This window comes from Etheostoma spectabile, chromosome 10, assembly GCF_008692095.1.
Source record: "Etheostoma spectabile isolate EspeVRDwgs_2016 chromosome 10, UIUC_Espe_1.0, whole genome shotgun sequence".
Lineage (NCBI taxonomy): Eukaryota > Metazoa > Chordata > Actinopteri > Perciformes > Percidae > Etheostoma > Etheostoma spectabile.
The window spans coordinates 5317024-5330148 of record NC_045742.1 but is presented as its reverse complement, the minus strand read 5'-3'; the positions used below and the strand labels follow the sequence as shown (position 1 = coordinate 5330148).

The 13125-nt window shown below is 40.4% G+C and overlaps 1 protein-coding gene across 3 annotated transcripts in view; it reads left to right on the top strand.

The window, feature by feature from the left end:
• pcgf3 (polycomb group ring finger 3) overlaps positions 1–13125 on the top strand; it is a 63962-nt gene that overhangs the window by 48634 nt on the left and 2203 nt on the right. For 2 of the 3 annotated variants that reach the window (XM_032528202.1, XM_032528201.1), the window contains exons 7-10: positions 892–980; positions 5216–5353; positions 7540–7620; positions 8083–13125. The exon at positions 8083–13125 is cut by the window's right edge and continues 2203 nt beyond it. In XM_032528202.1, coding sequence (XP_032384093.1) covers positions 892–980; positions 5216–5353; positions 7540–7620; positions 8083–8130 — 356 coding nt within the window. In that variant the 3' untranslated portion in view covers positions 8131–13125. Of the gene's footprint in view, positions 1–891; positions 981–5215; positions 5480–7539; positions 7621–8082 lie in introns of those variants that run through there. The other variant, XM_032528203.1, reaches the window with a different exon arrangement.

Genomic DNA, 13125 nt, shown 5'->3' with positions numbered 1-13125 from the left:
AAAAAAGCCCCAAAAAGCAAAACCAGACAAAGTATTAAGGTAGAGCTGATGCCAGCCGTCATGTAGACTAATTGGTGTGGAGAATGACCGGGTGTTTTTCTGGTTAAAAGTTGCCCTGTATTAGACATGTGCACAGAGAGCAAATGCGTTGCATAAATGATGCTTTGACACCCTCAGACATGTAATTTCCTTATGAATGGAACTCTGCAGGAGGCGTTTTTTTACGCTCCAACAGGCCCAGGCTGTTACTACAGGGTCACCATGGACGTCAATTAGGTGTCTTGACTTGAAGTTAATGAGCGTGATGAGAGAAACATGCTGCTTGGTCGTGGGACTGACTACAACATAAACCGGGACAAAGCAGTGTCCTTGAACTATACACTAAAGACATGTTTGTGGCCAGTTTATTTCTGTTTTTACCATGTAAAAAAGTTTGGGGTCACTTCGAAATTTCCATTGCACTCCATTATAGACAGAATACTAGTTGAGATCAGTTGCATTGTTTTTTTAACCAGCACAGCAGTTTTCATATTACATTATGTGCTTACATAATTGCAAAAGGGTTCTCCAATGTTTTCTCAGTTATTTTTTTTTAAATGATATCAGATTAGTGAACAGAATGGGCCTTTGGAACATTGGATGAATGGTTGCTGATAATGGGCAATGTAGATATTGCATTGAAGATCAGCCCCCCACTCAGATCAGCTGGTATTCTGTCTAACATCGAGTGGATTGGAAGTTTGTAAGTGGCCCCATACTTTTGACCGGTAGTGTATATGTGCATGTTTAGATCTGTTACTGAGCTCTGCTCTTGGCAGCAAATATTCATTTGTATTCAGAATTTACAACATGATAGCTCACCGCTCTTCCTCCCTTTGGTTTTCTGCACAGGCGACACAAAATCCGAGGAGACGGCCAATAAGGAGGCAGGAGAGGAGAAACCAGAAGAGGACAACGACTATCACCGAAGCGACGAGCAGGTAAGCCCTCTTTCATTTATCGAAAACAATCTATGTTTCTCATCTCCTCTCTTTAAATGAACAGTTAGCCTGAATTGGACATATCATGAAAAACTCACTTTTTGTGGAGTGCCTACCATCCCACAAACTGTGAAAAAAAGACAACCCAGTCAGTTTTTCTGTGGGCTGCCTTAATCAGAAAACAAGCCACTCAGATTTGGCTTCCTGCCCTGTGTCACATGCAGGCTCAGTAGAATATACCCCTCCCCCATCTAAGATTTTCCACCCATGGTTTAAGAACTAGCTCTGTAAAGGTGCTCCACATACAGTATTTTCTACAAGCTAATCAGAGCAGACTGGGCTCTTAAAGAGACAGGCGCTAAAAGGAAGCATTTCTGACAAGATGGTGAATACAGGTATATTCAGACAGTATGAGAAAAATAATAGGTTTTATGAACAATAAAGCGTACAATAAAACATGTTCTAGTAGAAACCCAAAATACAAGTATGAATCTGAAAATTCTAATAATAATTAATATGTCTCCTTTAAAGGCTTGGTTCACCTAAATTAGCAATAAATTACTTTCAGAAATTAGACTGAATCAACTTGAGCAAGAAATTGAATAGAACAAACTTTTGACGGGGGGGGGGGGGGGGGGGGGGGGGGGGGGTCTAAGGATTGTTTAGTATAACAAGGCTATTGTTTCTGAAAAGTAATTGGTGAATGCTGTAACCACCACAAACAAACCGTATCCCATCCTTTATTTTAACCTTATGGAGGCAGAAATATCAGAGTCACATATTTTATAACAGGAATACATAAAACCAAATCAATCTGCATGGTAAATCCCACAAAAGGCAAGTGAGAATATGTTTTTTACTGTAATTTAACAATAAAGCAGTTTTATTGGAAATGTGTGAGGCAGTACACAGTACTTTGTTTTAGCAGAGATTAGAAGAAGCAGATTGGATAAAATAATTGTAGGTTACAAAGCAGTCTCTCAGGAACAAAAGCTCTACGGGACAAAAACGCGGTTGGTGATAATTGTGGGTAGAGTTGCCTTTTAAAGCCGGCACATCAATTATTGCCTTTATAAAAGTGGCCCCCATGTGAGCCAGGTCGTTTTACAATTACTGGATTCTTTTGTCTTTGGTGTTGTGGCTGTTGATTTGTATAGATCCACTTAGTGACAGACACCACAGCGCCACACCACTGTCATCCTCAGAACCCGTTTAAAATGGAAATGGAATTTTCTTGATTTCATTTGTATTCTGGCACATTCCCAAGCCCTGCAAAATGATATTAATAATGCAGAGAGAGCAGAGCTATTGTTGTGTCAGACAGAAGCTGTCAGATACACAAAGCGTCTATCCTGTATTGTTGCACAGGCTGAAGAAAAGTGTTTGTTTTTTTACATCATTTTATTCATTGTTTTTAAGAGCATAGAAACCTGACTGGCAGCTTTTTTAAAGCAAGCTGGTCACTTCCCCAACCAGCTCTTTACTGCCGTGTGGGGAAAGCAGGCTGCCCCGATGAAGGTAGAGCTTTTACCCTTTGGATATTGCAGTGGTGCAAAATGCGTTCAGAATAGCTAATAGGGCAGTCTGTGTGAGCTGAATGCAGTCATGTCACCTGGGGTGGGGGGTGGGGACGTAGGTACGTCAGAACAGACACAGATGTGGTTTTGGATCTCACTTCCCAGAGATTCCAACAGTGTCGTAACTCTAGCAGAGGCTGTAAAAACAGTGCACCGCTTCACACACAAGTGATGAAGAGCAATCTCTCGCGTTACCTGCGCCTACCCGCTCCGTCGGAACAACCACTGCTGGGTGCGCATCACTAACTGTGTAGGGCTTGTGATTTTTTTCCTGGGAGTGTCACCACAGATACAGTTCAGAATACCACGTAACGCAAGGGGCTCAGTTGCCATCGTGTCACTTCAATTTGACGATACGTAGTGACTTAACAGACATTTGTTTAAAAGGAAATCTCAGAAATCATTACTTTTAACACAGTAAAGGTAATTTGAAGCCTTTTTATTTTCCAGAATGTAACCAGTCCACATTGTAGAGAGCAGAGGATGCCATAATGAACTGTATTAGAAAGGCAAAGAGAAGATTGTCAAATGCTAAACAAGATGGTCCAGGGGGATGGACGCACCAGTTGCAATCAAGAAGAATAAAGATGAGGGACAGCATGAGCCCCCCCCCCCCCCCCCCCCCCCCACCTTCCCCACCCAATCAGGATGTCAGTGAAGATGTAGAAGCCACTTGGGTGTAAAAACCAGCAGGCAGGCATGCATGTATGGCCGACTTCCAGAACACTTCCCCGCTGTCTTCTGGATGCCCTTTCAGAGTGCAACCTTGGGACGTGAGGCAGTGCCAGAGAAAGCTAATGAAAACAGTGACACCAAAAAAGAAAAGAAAACAATAAAAAAAAGAAAAGAAACCTACTTTGTCAGCACAAAGTAGTCGAGTTTCAGATGTTCATATTGTCAGATGAGGGATGACAATCTCCGGACAAGGTCACATAAAATTCTGACAAGATCTCTGTGTAGAACATTGTGTAAATTACAGCTATTTGGGGCTTAAAGAGTTTACTTTGGAGAAATTAGAGAACACAGCTTTACTCTAAATTATTAATTGAGACTTGAATTCTGTTTTTTTTTTTCTTCCAGCGGTCTGAACTTAGAACTCACACAGAGAGACTCAAGCTTTTCTTTTATACACAACTATAAACAGAAACTTAAGAAGAACAAGAGACATATTGTCCCCTTCTGCAGGACTCGGTAACGAGTATGTAAAATAGTGCTGCACATTCTCTGCGTGATACCAAAAAAGGCACCTATGTTTTCTTGAAATGCCTCACTGTTGCATCATTTCCATCTATGAGTGTGTATAGCTGCAGCAGGACTCTTTGGCTCCGTAAAGACGTCATTAATGTACTGTAATGTAATAAAACCTCCGTCGAGCCGCTGTGGAGTCCAGATCACCACCGAGGCTTTTATTCCACATTACGAGCCTCCCTCATTGCCAGCGCCACTGGAAAGCAGATATATTGCAGTGTTGCTCTTTGCTTATAGAACAACAGCCCAGTGTTGATTTAAGAACATAGATGTTTTCCAAGTATAAGCAGAAACCAGGATAATGTTAGTTTTTCCTGTCTCAATAGAGAGACAAGAACAGACAGAGGGAGTGTGACAGAAGGACACCTCCAAATGAAGAAATACAAGGCTTCTGTCTTCCGATATTTGTGGGGGCAGGAGCTCCGTGGCAGTAATGCATTCTGACTCCTGCAACCATTGACTGCCAAAACCACCTACCGTGTCCCCCCAAGGGAAAAAACAAGAGCACGGGCCAAAGGTGGAGATGCTTGATCGCATGATAGGAGCCAATAAGCAAAACACAAACAGACAATATTGGTTCAGTGGGACGTGCGGGACAGTCACACCAGTGCCAGGCTGAACTAACCAGCTATTGTACCCCATTTAAGTCTGTTTTCCTGAAAGATTAGTGCTAATCAGTGACTCTCTGGGCATTTATTTTTGACAACAGACTACTGTATTCTAAGTAGTTCAAATGCAGATATGTATACTTGGCATCTGTCATATTTAGCTGCAAGCTAAAATCTAGAAATCAGAAAAGTATTTATTGCCAAGTAAGTAGCACTAACCAGAACTTTTCTCTGGTTGTCGGTGCATGCATAAACATGTTAAACGTTAGGAAATCAACAATCAAAAAATACAGAAGCACTGCTCTTGCTTTTTCCCATTATTTGGTTTCAAATGAGACTGAAAGTCTAGCGATAATGCTAGCGATAATGCTAGCAATAATGTGTGGCTGCACATTCCATCACACAGCAAGACATAAAAGTTGTTGAATAGGGAAAACCGACAGACAACTACTAGTCAGATCGCAAATATTAACGGGGCAAAAAATGTATAGGTATTCTAGCTATAGTGCGTAGTTTCCGTCTCCCCCATGAGGAATTCTTAGCAACGACAACAACACTGTCGGCGCGGCCACATGATTCAAGCCTTCTGTGATCACGCATTTATTTATTTTAGTTTTTATTTTCGAACCTGTGGATGTTTTTCTGCTGAAGTTGTTTCGCTGATCAGGAGTAGCACTCCTTATTTTTGCTGTATTCTGTACAATGACAACTTTGCATTCTATTTGGTGCAGACTGTAGGGGCTTTTGTCTCCCACAGAAGCATGTTCAGCGTCTGCTCTCTGCTTGTGTTTCCTCCCAACAGGTTAGCATCTGCTTGGAGTGCAACAGCAGCAAGCTCCGAGGTCTGAAGCGCAAGTGGATCCGCTGTTCAGCACAAGCCACAGTCCTCCACCTCAAGAAGTTCATCGCCAAAAAGCTTAACCTGACGTCATTTAATGAGGTACAGAAAAATAGCACATAACGGGACAGGAAACCATGCTGGATCTGTCACATCATCCTAACTGTAGCTGTAGTGAAGGCATAAGACAACCAAGATCACAAGATAAAGCAACAAATTCAACAGATTGATTTATTAAATTTTGTTCAATTGCTTTGAACGGCAAGTAACATCAGCTAGAATGTTGAAAAGTTCAGGCGGCACAGTTTATTTTGAATTTTACATCTGTCTTTTTTCACAAAAGGAAAAGAGTCATATGAAAGTTTTTTAATATCAGAGAATCACCTCAGTTTATAAATTATTCTTAATCAAAGAATCTCAACTGGATAGTGTGATAACAAAATGGGTGCACCTATGGATTACTATTCTCAAATCAGCTTTAGCTCCTCTGCATGTCAATGAAATCATCTGCGCTCAACAAAAACAGATTTTTTAATAATTCTTGGCATTGGTTTAAACTTGTTTGCAAGCACCAGCTGGGCTGCGTGCATCAGAACGTTTAGTTATTACATAAAGGTTTGTTAATTATTCATCTCTGCACTGATTCATACACAACCTTTTTGTGTTTGTTATATTTAGCAGGAAACGAGCCCTTATAATATGTGGATGTGGTGATTTTTCTATTTATTTTTTTAACCGCCCCGTTCATAGCGGGGGGGGGGGGGGGGGGGAGAGTGGGCGATAATTTGACAGATGGATTTTTTTATGAATAATCATCAGACGCCTTCGCGTCTTGTCTCTTTTTTTTTTTTTTTTTTTTACTGGCTGTCACAGAGATGAGTGGGTGGGCTCCATCATATCGGCGGCTTCCATAGCACAGCTTTGGCGAGGACGGCCGCTCTCCAACACCCATTGTTGTCCTTTCTATTGACAAATCAAAAGCTGTTTGCACCGATTCTGTTTTCAGCAGAGAGCCGAGCGCAGAGCTTTACAACACTTGGCTTTGTCAGGAAACAGTGAGTCATTTACTCATTCCTCGTGTTTGTAAAGCCACCGCTGTCGTCCTGTCACACATCTAAATGTCTCTGCAGGAAGGGAACACATTAATACATAAATAGAAGAAACGCCCAAACTGACCGACTTTTTTCTTCTTTTTTTGTTTAAAGTGTGACTTTAATATATACAGTTGCTTTGAAAGTAAAGTGTCGCTAGCACTGATGACGCGGTCCATAGTGACGATTCTCTCCGACCAATCAGCAGTCTGCAGGTTTTCACGTCACCTTCTGGTATCAACTCAGCTCGCTTGGAACCTCGGGTGGTACTAAAAGAGTACCTGTTAGCAGGTACAAGGAACCTTTTTTCGTAATGGTAAACCAAAAAAGGCGAGTCGAGGCGAGTAAAGGAGGTACCATGCAGTGGAAAAACTCCATTAAAGGAACCTTTGCAGATGCAGGGTTTTCACCAGACATCGATGAAATGTCAAGGACACTTTTTCACTGAGTCATTTGTATAGTTTGAAGAGTCTTGAAGAGGTTACACTTTCTGGTACAGTATGTCACTACAAAGAACCAAAGTCCAATTTAACCTATTTAAACAGCTTGTTTATGCTACCAGAAGTCAAGAAACCTGAACATCTTTCATTTTTGTCACAGAAGACAAAGTAAAACAGCAACTACTCACATCTGCACATATTCACATTCACACAGTCTTTACTCTTCTTCTGCAGGTTTATTTTGCTCCGTTGTACAGCTTTCTGGTTTGTACAAGGAAACCAAAAAAGATGTGTTTTGTTTTAGTTCCTCCCCCTTAAATCTTTTTATTTTGACACAAAAGCCCTCATTGACTTTCACAGTGATTTTTATCACATCTCTCCAGCTCTTCCTCTGGATTATTTTTAGCATCTTCCCAATTGCAAACCTGGACAGTTTCCACCTCTCTGTCACTGCTGATAAAGGCTGCTTGGCGTAGATGCAGTCAGCCAACAGGAGACGCTGTGGCAGTGTTTGCTTCCAGCCCTCCCTCATAAAGCCCCGCTGCTGCACAGAAGCCAAGGGCCACACTATATGTCAAAATAAGTTTCATTTCTGCATCGCACCACTCCCACACTGCCGGAAATCTGAATCTGAAATCCCCAAACAGCAGCCCCCAACCAGAGTTTGTCATAGTTTAGCCGTGTTGTTCGCTTCAGTTCAAACAGTCTGAGGCCAGAAATTGTTCAATAATTTAATCCTTTTGTCGTCTTTTCCCAGCTGGACATTTTATGCAACGAGGAAATCTTGGGAAAGGACCACACTTTGAAATTTGTTGTTGTGACAAGATGGAGATTTAAGGTAAGTCATGCTTCAAAAAGACAAATATTGTGGTTTACCGTAGTGATCGTTTTGCATTGCCTGTGAAGACAAAGGAACTTAAGTTATGTTGCCATATACAGCCATCTCCGCTTTGATATTAATTCACGCCAGTGAAATGAAGCTGCTGCCACTCTAAGCCTGAAGTCAGTTTTAAATCTGCTTGATGGATTAAGAAGAAAAAATAAATAAATAGTTTAAATGTTCAAAAATACCAGAGATTGATAGCTCCATTGATTTTCCAATAATATTTCAGCCAGCTAAATTTACCGGACCTGCATTCAGTTTAACTAGCTAATCAATGCTGGTTTAGTTCTGCGTGAGTCAAAACTGGAACAAATGTCAGTTAAAAAGCTAACTGCGGTTTAGAGGGGGGGGGTTTAGCGAACAGTGGTCTCACAAAAACAGCTCATTCTGAGGTTGTGTTTCTGTTTCCCTCTCCAGAAATCCCCCCTCCTGCTCCATTACAGACCCAAGATGGATCTGCTGTAGCTAAAACGGACACAGCGGTTGTTGTTTTTTTTGGCCCAGTGGCCGCAGACTGTGCCGAAACCTTTTTATTTTATTTATGCAAAGACGATCAACCAACACCAAGCAAACGCCCCGACGGTAAAAGTCATCACAAGCCAGCAAATCGGGATCTAAAAGGGCGGGGTCGGGGGCAACTACAAGAAAAACCGGCAACCTCCAGCACAGCACTGCAACACTGGGGTGTTTTTAGGAACTAAAACAACCTTTTTTTTGTCCGCTACATCCTAGATATGTGAACAACGCGAAAAAGAAACAAAAAAAACTAATGGAGAGAAAGCATATATTTATACTTTTGTACAGAAGAGACACATGGAACCAAGACACTACTGGTGCTCTGTTTACACGCAAACAAGATGTCGGGAATCAAGTGACCGTCTTTTTGAGCTTCATGCAGATTTCATCCTCCTGAGACAATGACTGAGAGGGGAGGAATTTTCTTTTTTTATATATATAAAAGGTTTTTTTTTTCTTTTTCTCAACAATACACTTGACACGTCTTGGGAGCACAGAAAGTATATGGAAAAAGTTATATAACAGGCATCAATGCTTAGCTGTTTATCAAGTAAATTGTCTCAGAAACTTTTTTTTTTCTTCATTTTGTTGGCTTTGTCTAATTTGCTATTGGGTTCTTGATGATTGTCAATTGTGAATAGGCTAAAAAAATTGTGTAGTAATTTATGTTCTATATACCAATATTGTACATACAAAATGTCATTACAGAGAGAGAAAGAGAGAGATTGAAGAGAGTAAGAGAGACTTTAGACTGTTAAAAAAAACAGAGTGGATCCCAGAAGTGCTATCTATATGTGGGGCGGTAAGTGTCCGGAGGCGATAAATTAGGATTTTTAAAGACAGACTCACTATCAGTATCAAAAATATATAGATGCATCTTTATGTTGTCTGAGAAAGACACAAAACAAATATATCAAATACTCTGCCATTTGTGTGTATGTGGGATCAGAGTGTTTTATTGCTCTCATAGCATTGTAAGACGTTAAGCTTCAAAAGTACCCCCCTCCCCCATGCTCCCTTTCTTACCTGCCTTCCCTGAAATACAGCCATTTTTTTTTCTGTTTTTTTTCTTTTCTTTTCAAGACGACATCAACAAAATGTCTTAACATTAGTGTTACACAAAACACTTGTGTTCAATACACAAAACACTTGTGTTCAATACTGCCCTGCAGGACATACAAATGCAATATTTAGGCAGAGAACTTCACACCATGCAGTCCTTTAATATCTACCATTGTGTTTCCGTAGCACCAGGCAGGCGCAGCTTTTGGGTGGAGCTGCTAGCAGCAGATGTTTGCACCCTCCATAAATTTCATTTTCATTCCGCTACATTTGCAAAACTCTCTCAAAGCTGCAATAGAAATGATTTGTGTAACTTGTAAAGTACACAGCAGTCTAACTTGTCTTGCTGTGACAAATTGAAGCTGCGTCTTATCCTATTATTCTGGTGTGAAGTACGGACATTTTCTCGCCCACAGTGAAGCCGGTTGACATTTGTAAGTTAAGAGCAAAATATGGTAAACTGCGAGCTTTCTCTTCAGAGCTGGACTTCTTCGGTATGACACATCACAGACGGGCCGGTTTGATAACCATGCAGATTACTGACGTCACATTGTTGTGTTTATGGGGTATTTTTCAGTTACTTCTCACTGCCAGTTGGAGTTGCAGATGTGTAAAGTTGCACTGTTATAAAAAAAAAAAAGAATTCTGAAAGTCAAGTGGATATTATTTTTTGTCAGGAAATCAGTAGAAAACCTTTTGGATTTCTTTTGCAGGATAGCCAGTGTTCAATATTGTTGACGTCACACAAGACACAAATTTTCAAGTATTTTTTTGAGAACTTGCAAATTCAGGTTTTGCACAGGGAGGTTTTTTGAACATTTTGATAATGAAATTCTGAAAAAAAAAAAATGACTACTGTTTTTGGTCATTTGGTGCTTATAAATGTATGTTTCTAATCTTGAGGAGGATTGTTCCTCAGGAACAAGCTGTTCCTAACTGTGTGACACAACAAACCAATGTTCTCTTAAACAACAAAATGTCTTTACTCACAACATTCTTCGTAAACTGCTAAACTGTCTTTAACGTTACCACAACTGGATCCTGAAACGCCATGTCAGACCTCAAGTAGTATTACCTCACTGACCTTTCTCTAACTTGACATCAATTATTTCCCCTTTTGCATTGTATCTGTCAACTACAAGGTGTTTTGTGTCTGTGTTCACACGCAGGGTTCCTATGCATCGTCAGGGTCCAAAAATCTGGAAAAATAAATTAAATTGGCAACTTTCTTTCGATTGGTTAACAAGTCTGAAAGTAGTGACACAACAGACATTTGTTGTAAACTCACTTGTCATTCCCAGTAATGTGCTTTTTGCAAGATTGTCTAGTGGTCTTCAGGCAAAAGTCAGTCATCTAATCCACCATTGTATATCTGTTGTACTCTTTAAAGCCAAGATCTGGAGGATTTGGATATGGAGAAATGTGTAGGAACCCTGCCACAGAAGGACCTATGATGTGTGTATTAAATGGACATTTTTATAGCCTACAGGTCTGTACTCAACCAGCTCAACCAAAACTCCTACTGCAGTCTTTGATCTCTGCGTGTTTCAGTCCGCTTCTTATGGCAACCTTTACGTTTCTAGGCCCTTAATCCAGTAACCTAAAGGGTTCATTGTTTTTGGTTTTTATTATGGTACCTACAATCTGGTAAAAATGGGTTAAAACAAGGTTTGAATGCAAAGAAGTTACACCAGCTGCAGGGACCCAGGTGTACCTGGGTGAAAATCTGAATATAAAAAATAATTTGCAGCCCAAACTGTTTTGCAATTTCAATTTTCAACTTTAAAGCTTTAGTGCATAATAAAAGGCTTATTAATTCTATAAGCTCCACACAACTCTCTGTATTCCTCAGTATGGCTGTGTTCAGAAGATTGTGTCATCCGGCCACTTTCCCGCGCAGAAACTCAAGATAATTACCTCTTCTGAAAAGTCCATTGTGTTTTTTTTTCTCCTCCCTGTCCTCCTTGGCTACTATCAACTGTGTAGAGGAGGGATGGGGAGCGTGCGCAACCACGGGAGGCTTGTATCACGCGTAAGCCCCGACAGTTTTGTTTTCATTACTTAGAATTCCTCATGGGGGCGGCAGGAACTACGCACTATAGCTTTAAGTTCCCATTGTTCTCTTCCTATTTATTTCTGCAAACATTCTGTGAACACTTTTGCAACAGCTTACAACTTTTTAATAAGTAGAAACTAAAATCAGAAATTGGTGGGTTTTGTAACCCGGGTAAAAAATAAAGAAATATCATAGATGTATTATAAGACCTGCTGAACAACTCTTAAAAATATTTAAAACCAAAAACAATGATCCTATCAGCTTATCAGTCCATGGCATGGAGCATTGTGTTAGAACTTGTTGAAAGTCCCCACAACAACTAATGTAATAATGTGCGCTATTATGTCTTTGTAAGTGCAGACTTGGTGTTTTAAAGGCTTATACACAGGTTATTTCATAGAAATAAGACCAATGTCAAGAACATTTTAAAGACACTCTAAAGTCAATGTCACAATGATCTGGTTTACAATCTTATGTTGGGAAAATGTAGTGTGACCCTTGTGTCAGCCATCCTCAAATGTTAATGTTCTTTTGCCATTCAGCCATCTGTAACTTGATCCCTGATCCTGGCCTCTACAGACCAGAGTCCTCTTCAAGTTCACGTGTTGTCCCCTCATGGTTCTCCAGTCTGTTCATGATGAAATCTCTTAAATGTGCATACGCTTTTTCCTCAGGTGATTAAGCTGTAAAGCACCCAACACAAGGTGCTACTTTTAATGACTACAACCTAGAGCCCGACCGATAAAGGATTTTTGAGGCCGATACGATTATTTGGTTGTTTAAAAATCCGACAACAGAACAGAGGAATCAAAATATATTAAAGTTCTGATGAATAAAATACAAACTTGATATGAAACTTAGTCCTTTGAACAAAAAAAACAAACAAATCAGTGTTGCCAAACGGGACGCTGTAGGGCGCCCTCTGGTGGACGAACTATGCAACACCAACACTCAAAGTTGACAGTCCGTTTTTATTTTTTTAAATATTAATTTATCAGAATCATTTATATGTCATAATTGATTCTGATGAATGAATATTTAAATCGCCATTATAAACGCTGATACCTATAGATCGGGAAATCCCTAATATCGGCCCGCTGATATATCGGTCGGGCTCTACTACAAGCAGAAACAAATGTCATCAACACATACATTTGTGTATTATGCAGAGCACTTCCTTGTACTGTTTAGAAAGACTGGCATTGAAACAAAAAGGTTACACATGTATGTGTGTTCATTTTTTTACCCATTTTGTTTTAAGTGGTTGTGATCACACCGCTGCACCTTTTGGGGAAAATGCTCCCGTTCCGTGTCCCGTCACATTTTTCCTCATTGCTGTGAAGACGTTTTTTCGTAGTCCTTTTCTTAATCTCAGATCTGATGTTATAGTTGTCTTTTCGCAGCAGTTAACATTTTATTTTCCAGACTGCAGGTTTTTGTATTTTCATACAGTAGACACATACACACCAATGTGAAGAAACATTCAACTAAAAACAAAGCAGCAGTGTGAGCAAAGCCTTTCACTTTGTCCTTGTGTATTTCTTTGAGTATTGTTAAGAGTCCTCTGATCTGTGTGACGGATGGGGGAACCGGATGGAAAGGGTGGGGTCTTTGTCGCAGTGACGGTGTGAAATGGTCTGTCTCTGGTGCTTCCTTTGGTGCTAACAACTCCTCGTTCAAACTTCAGACTTCTTCAAGAAAGATTCAGTCAGAGACAAAGTAAAGCACTGTGTTGCACACGTCTTTGCACTGAACTTGTTCATGCTCGCGTCCATGGGGGTCCTCTTATCAGAGCTGTCTTGCTGTGAAGACATAGAAGGTGCTGT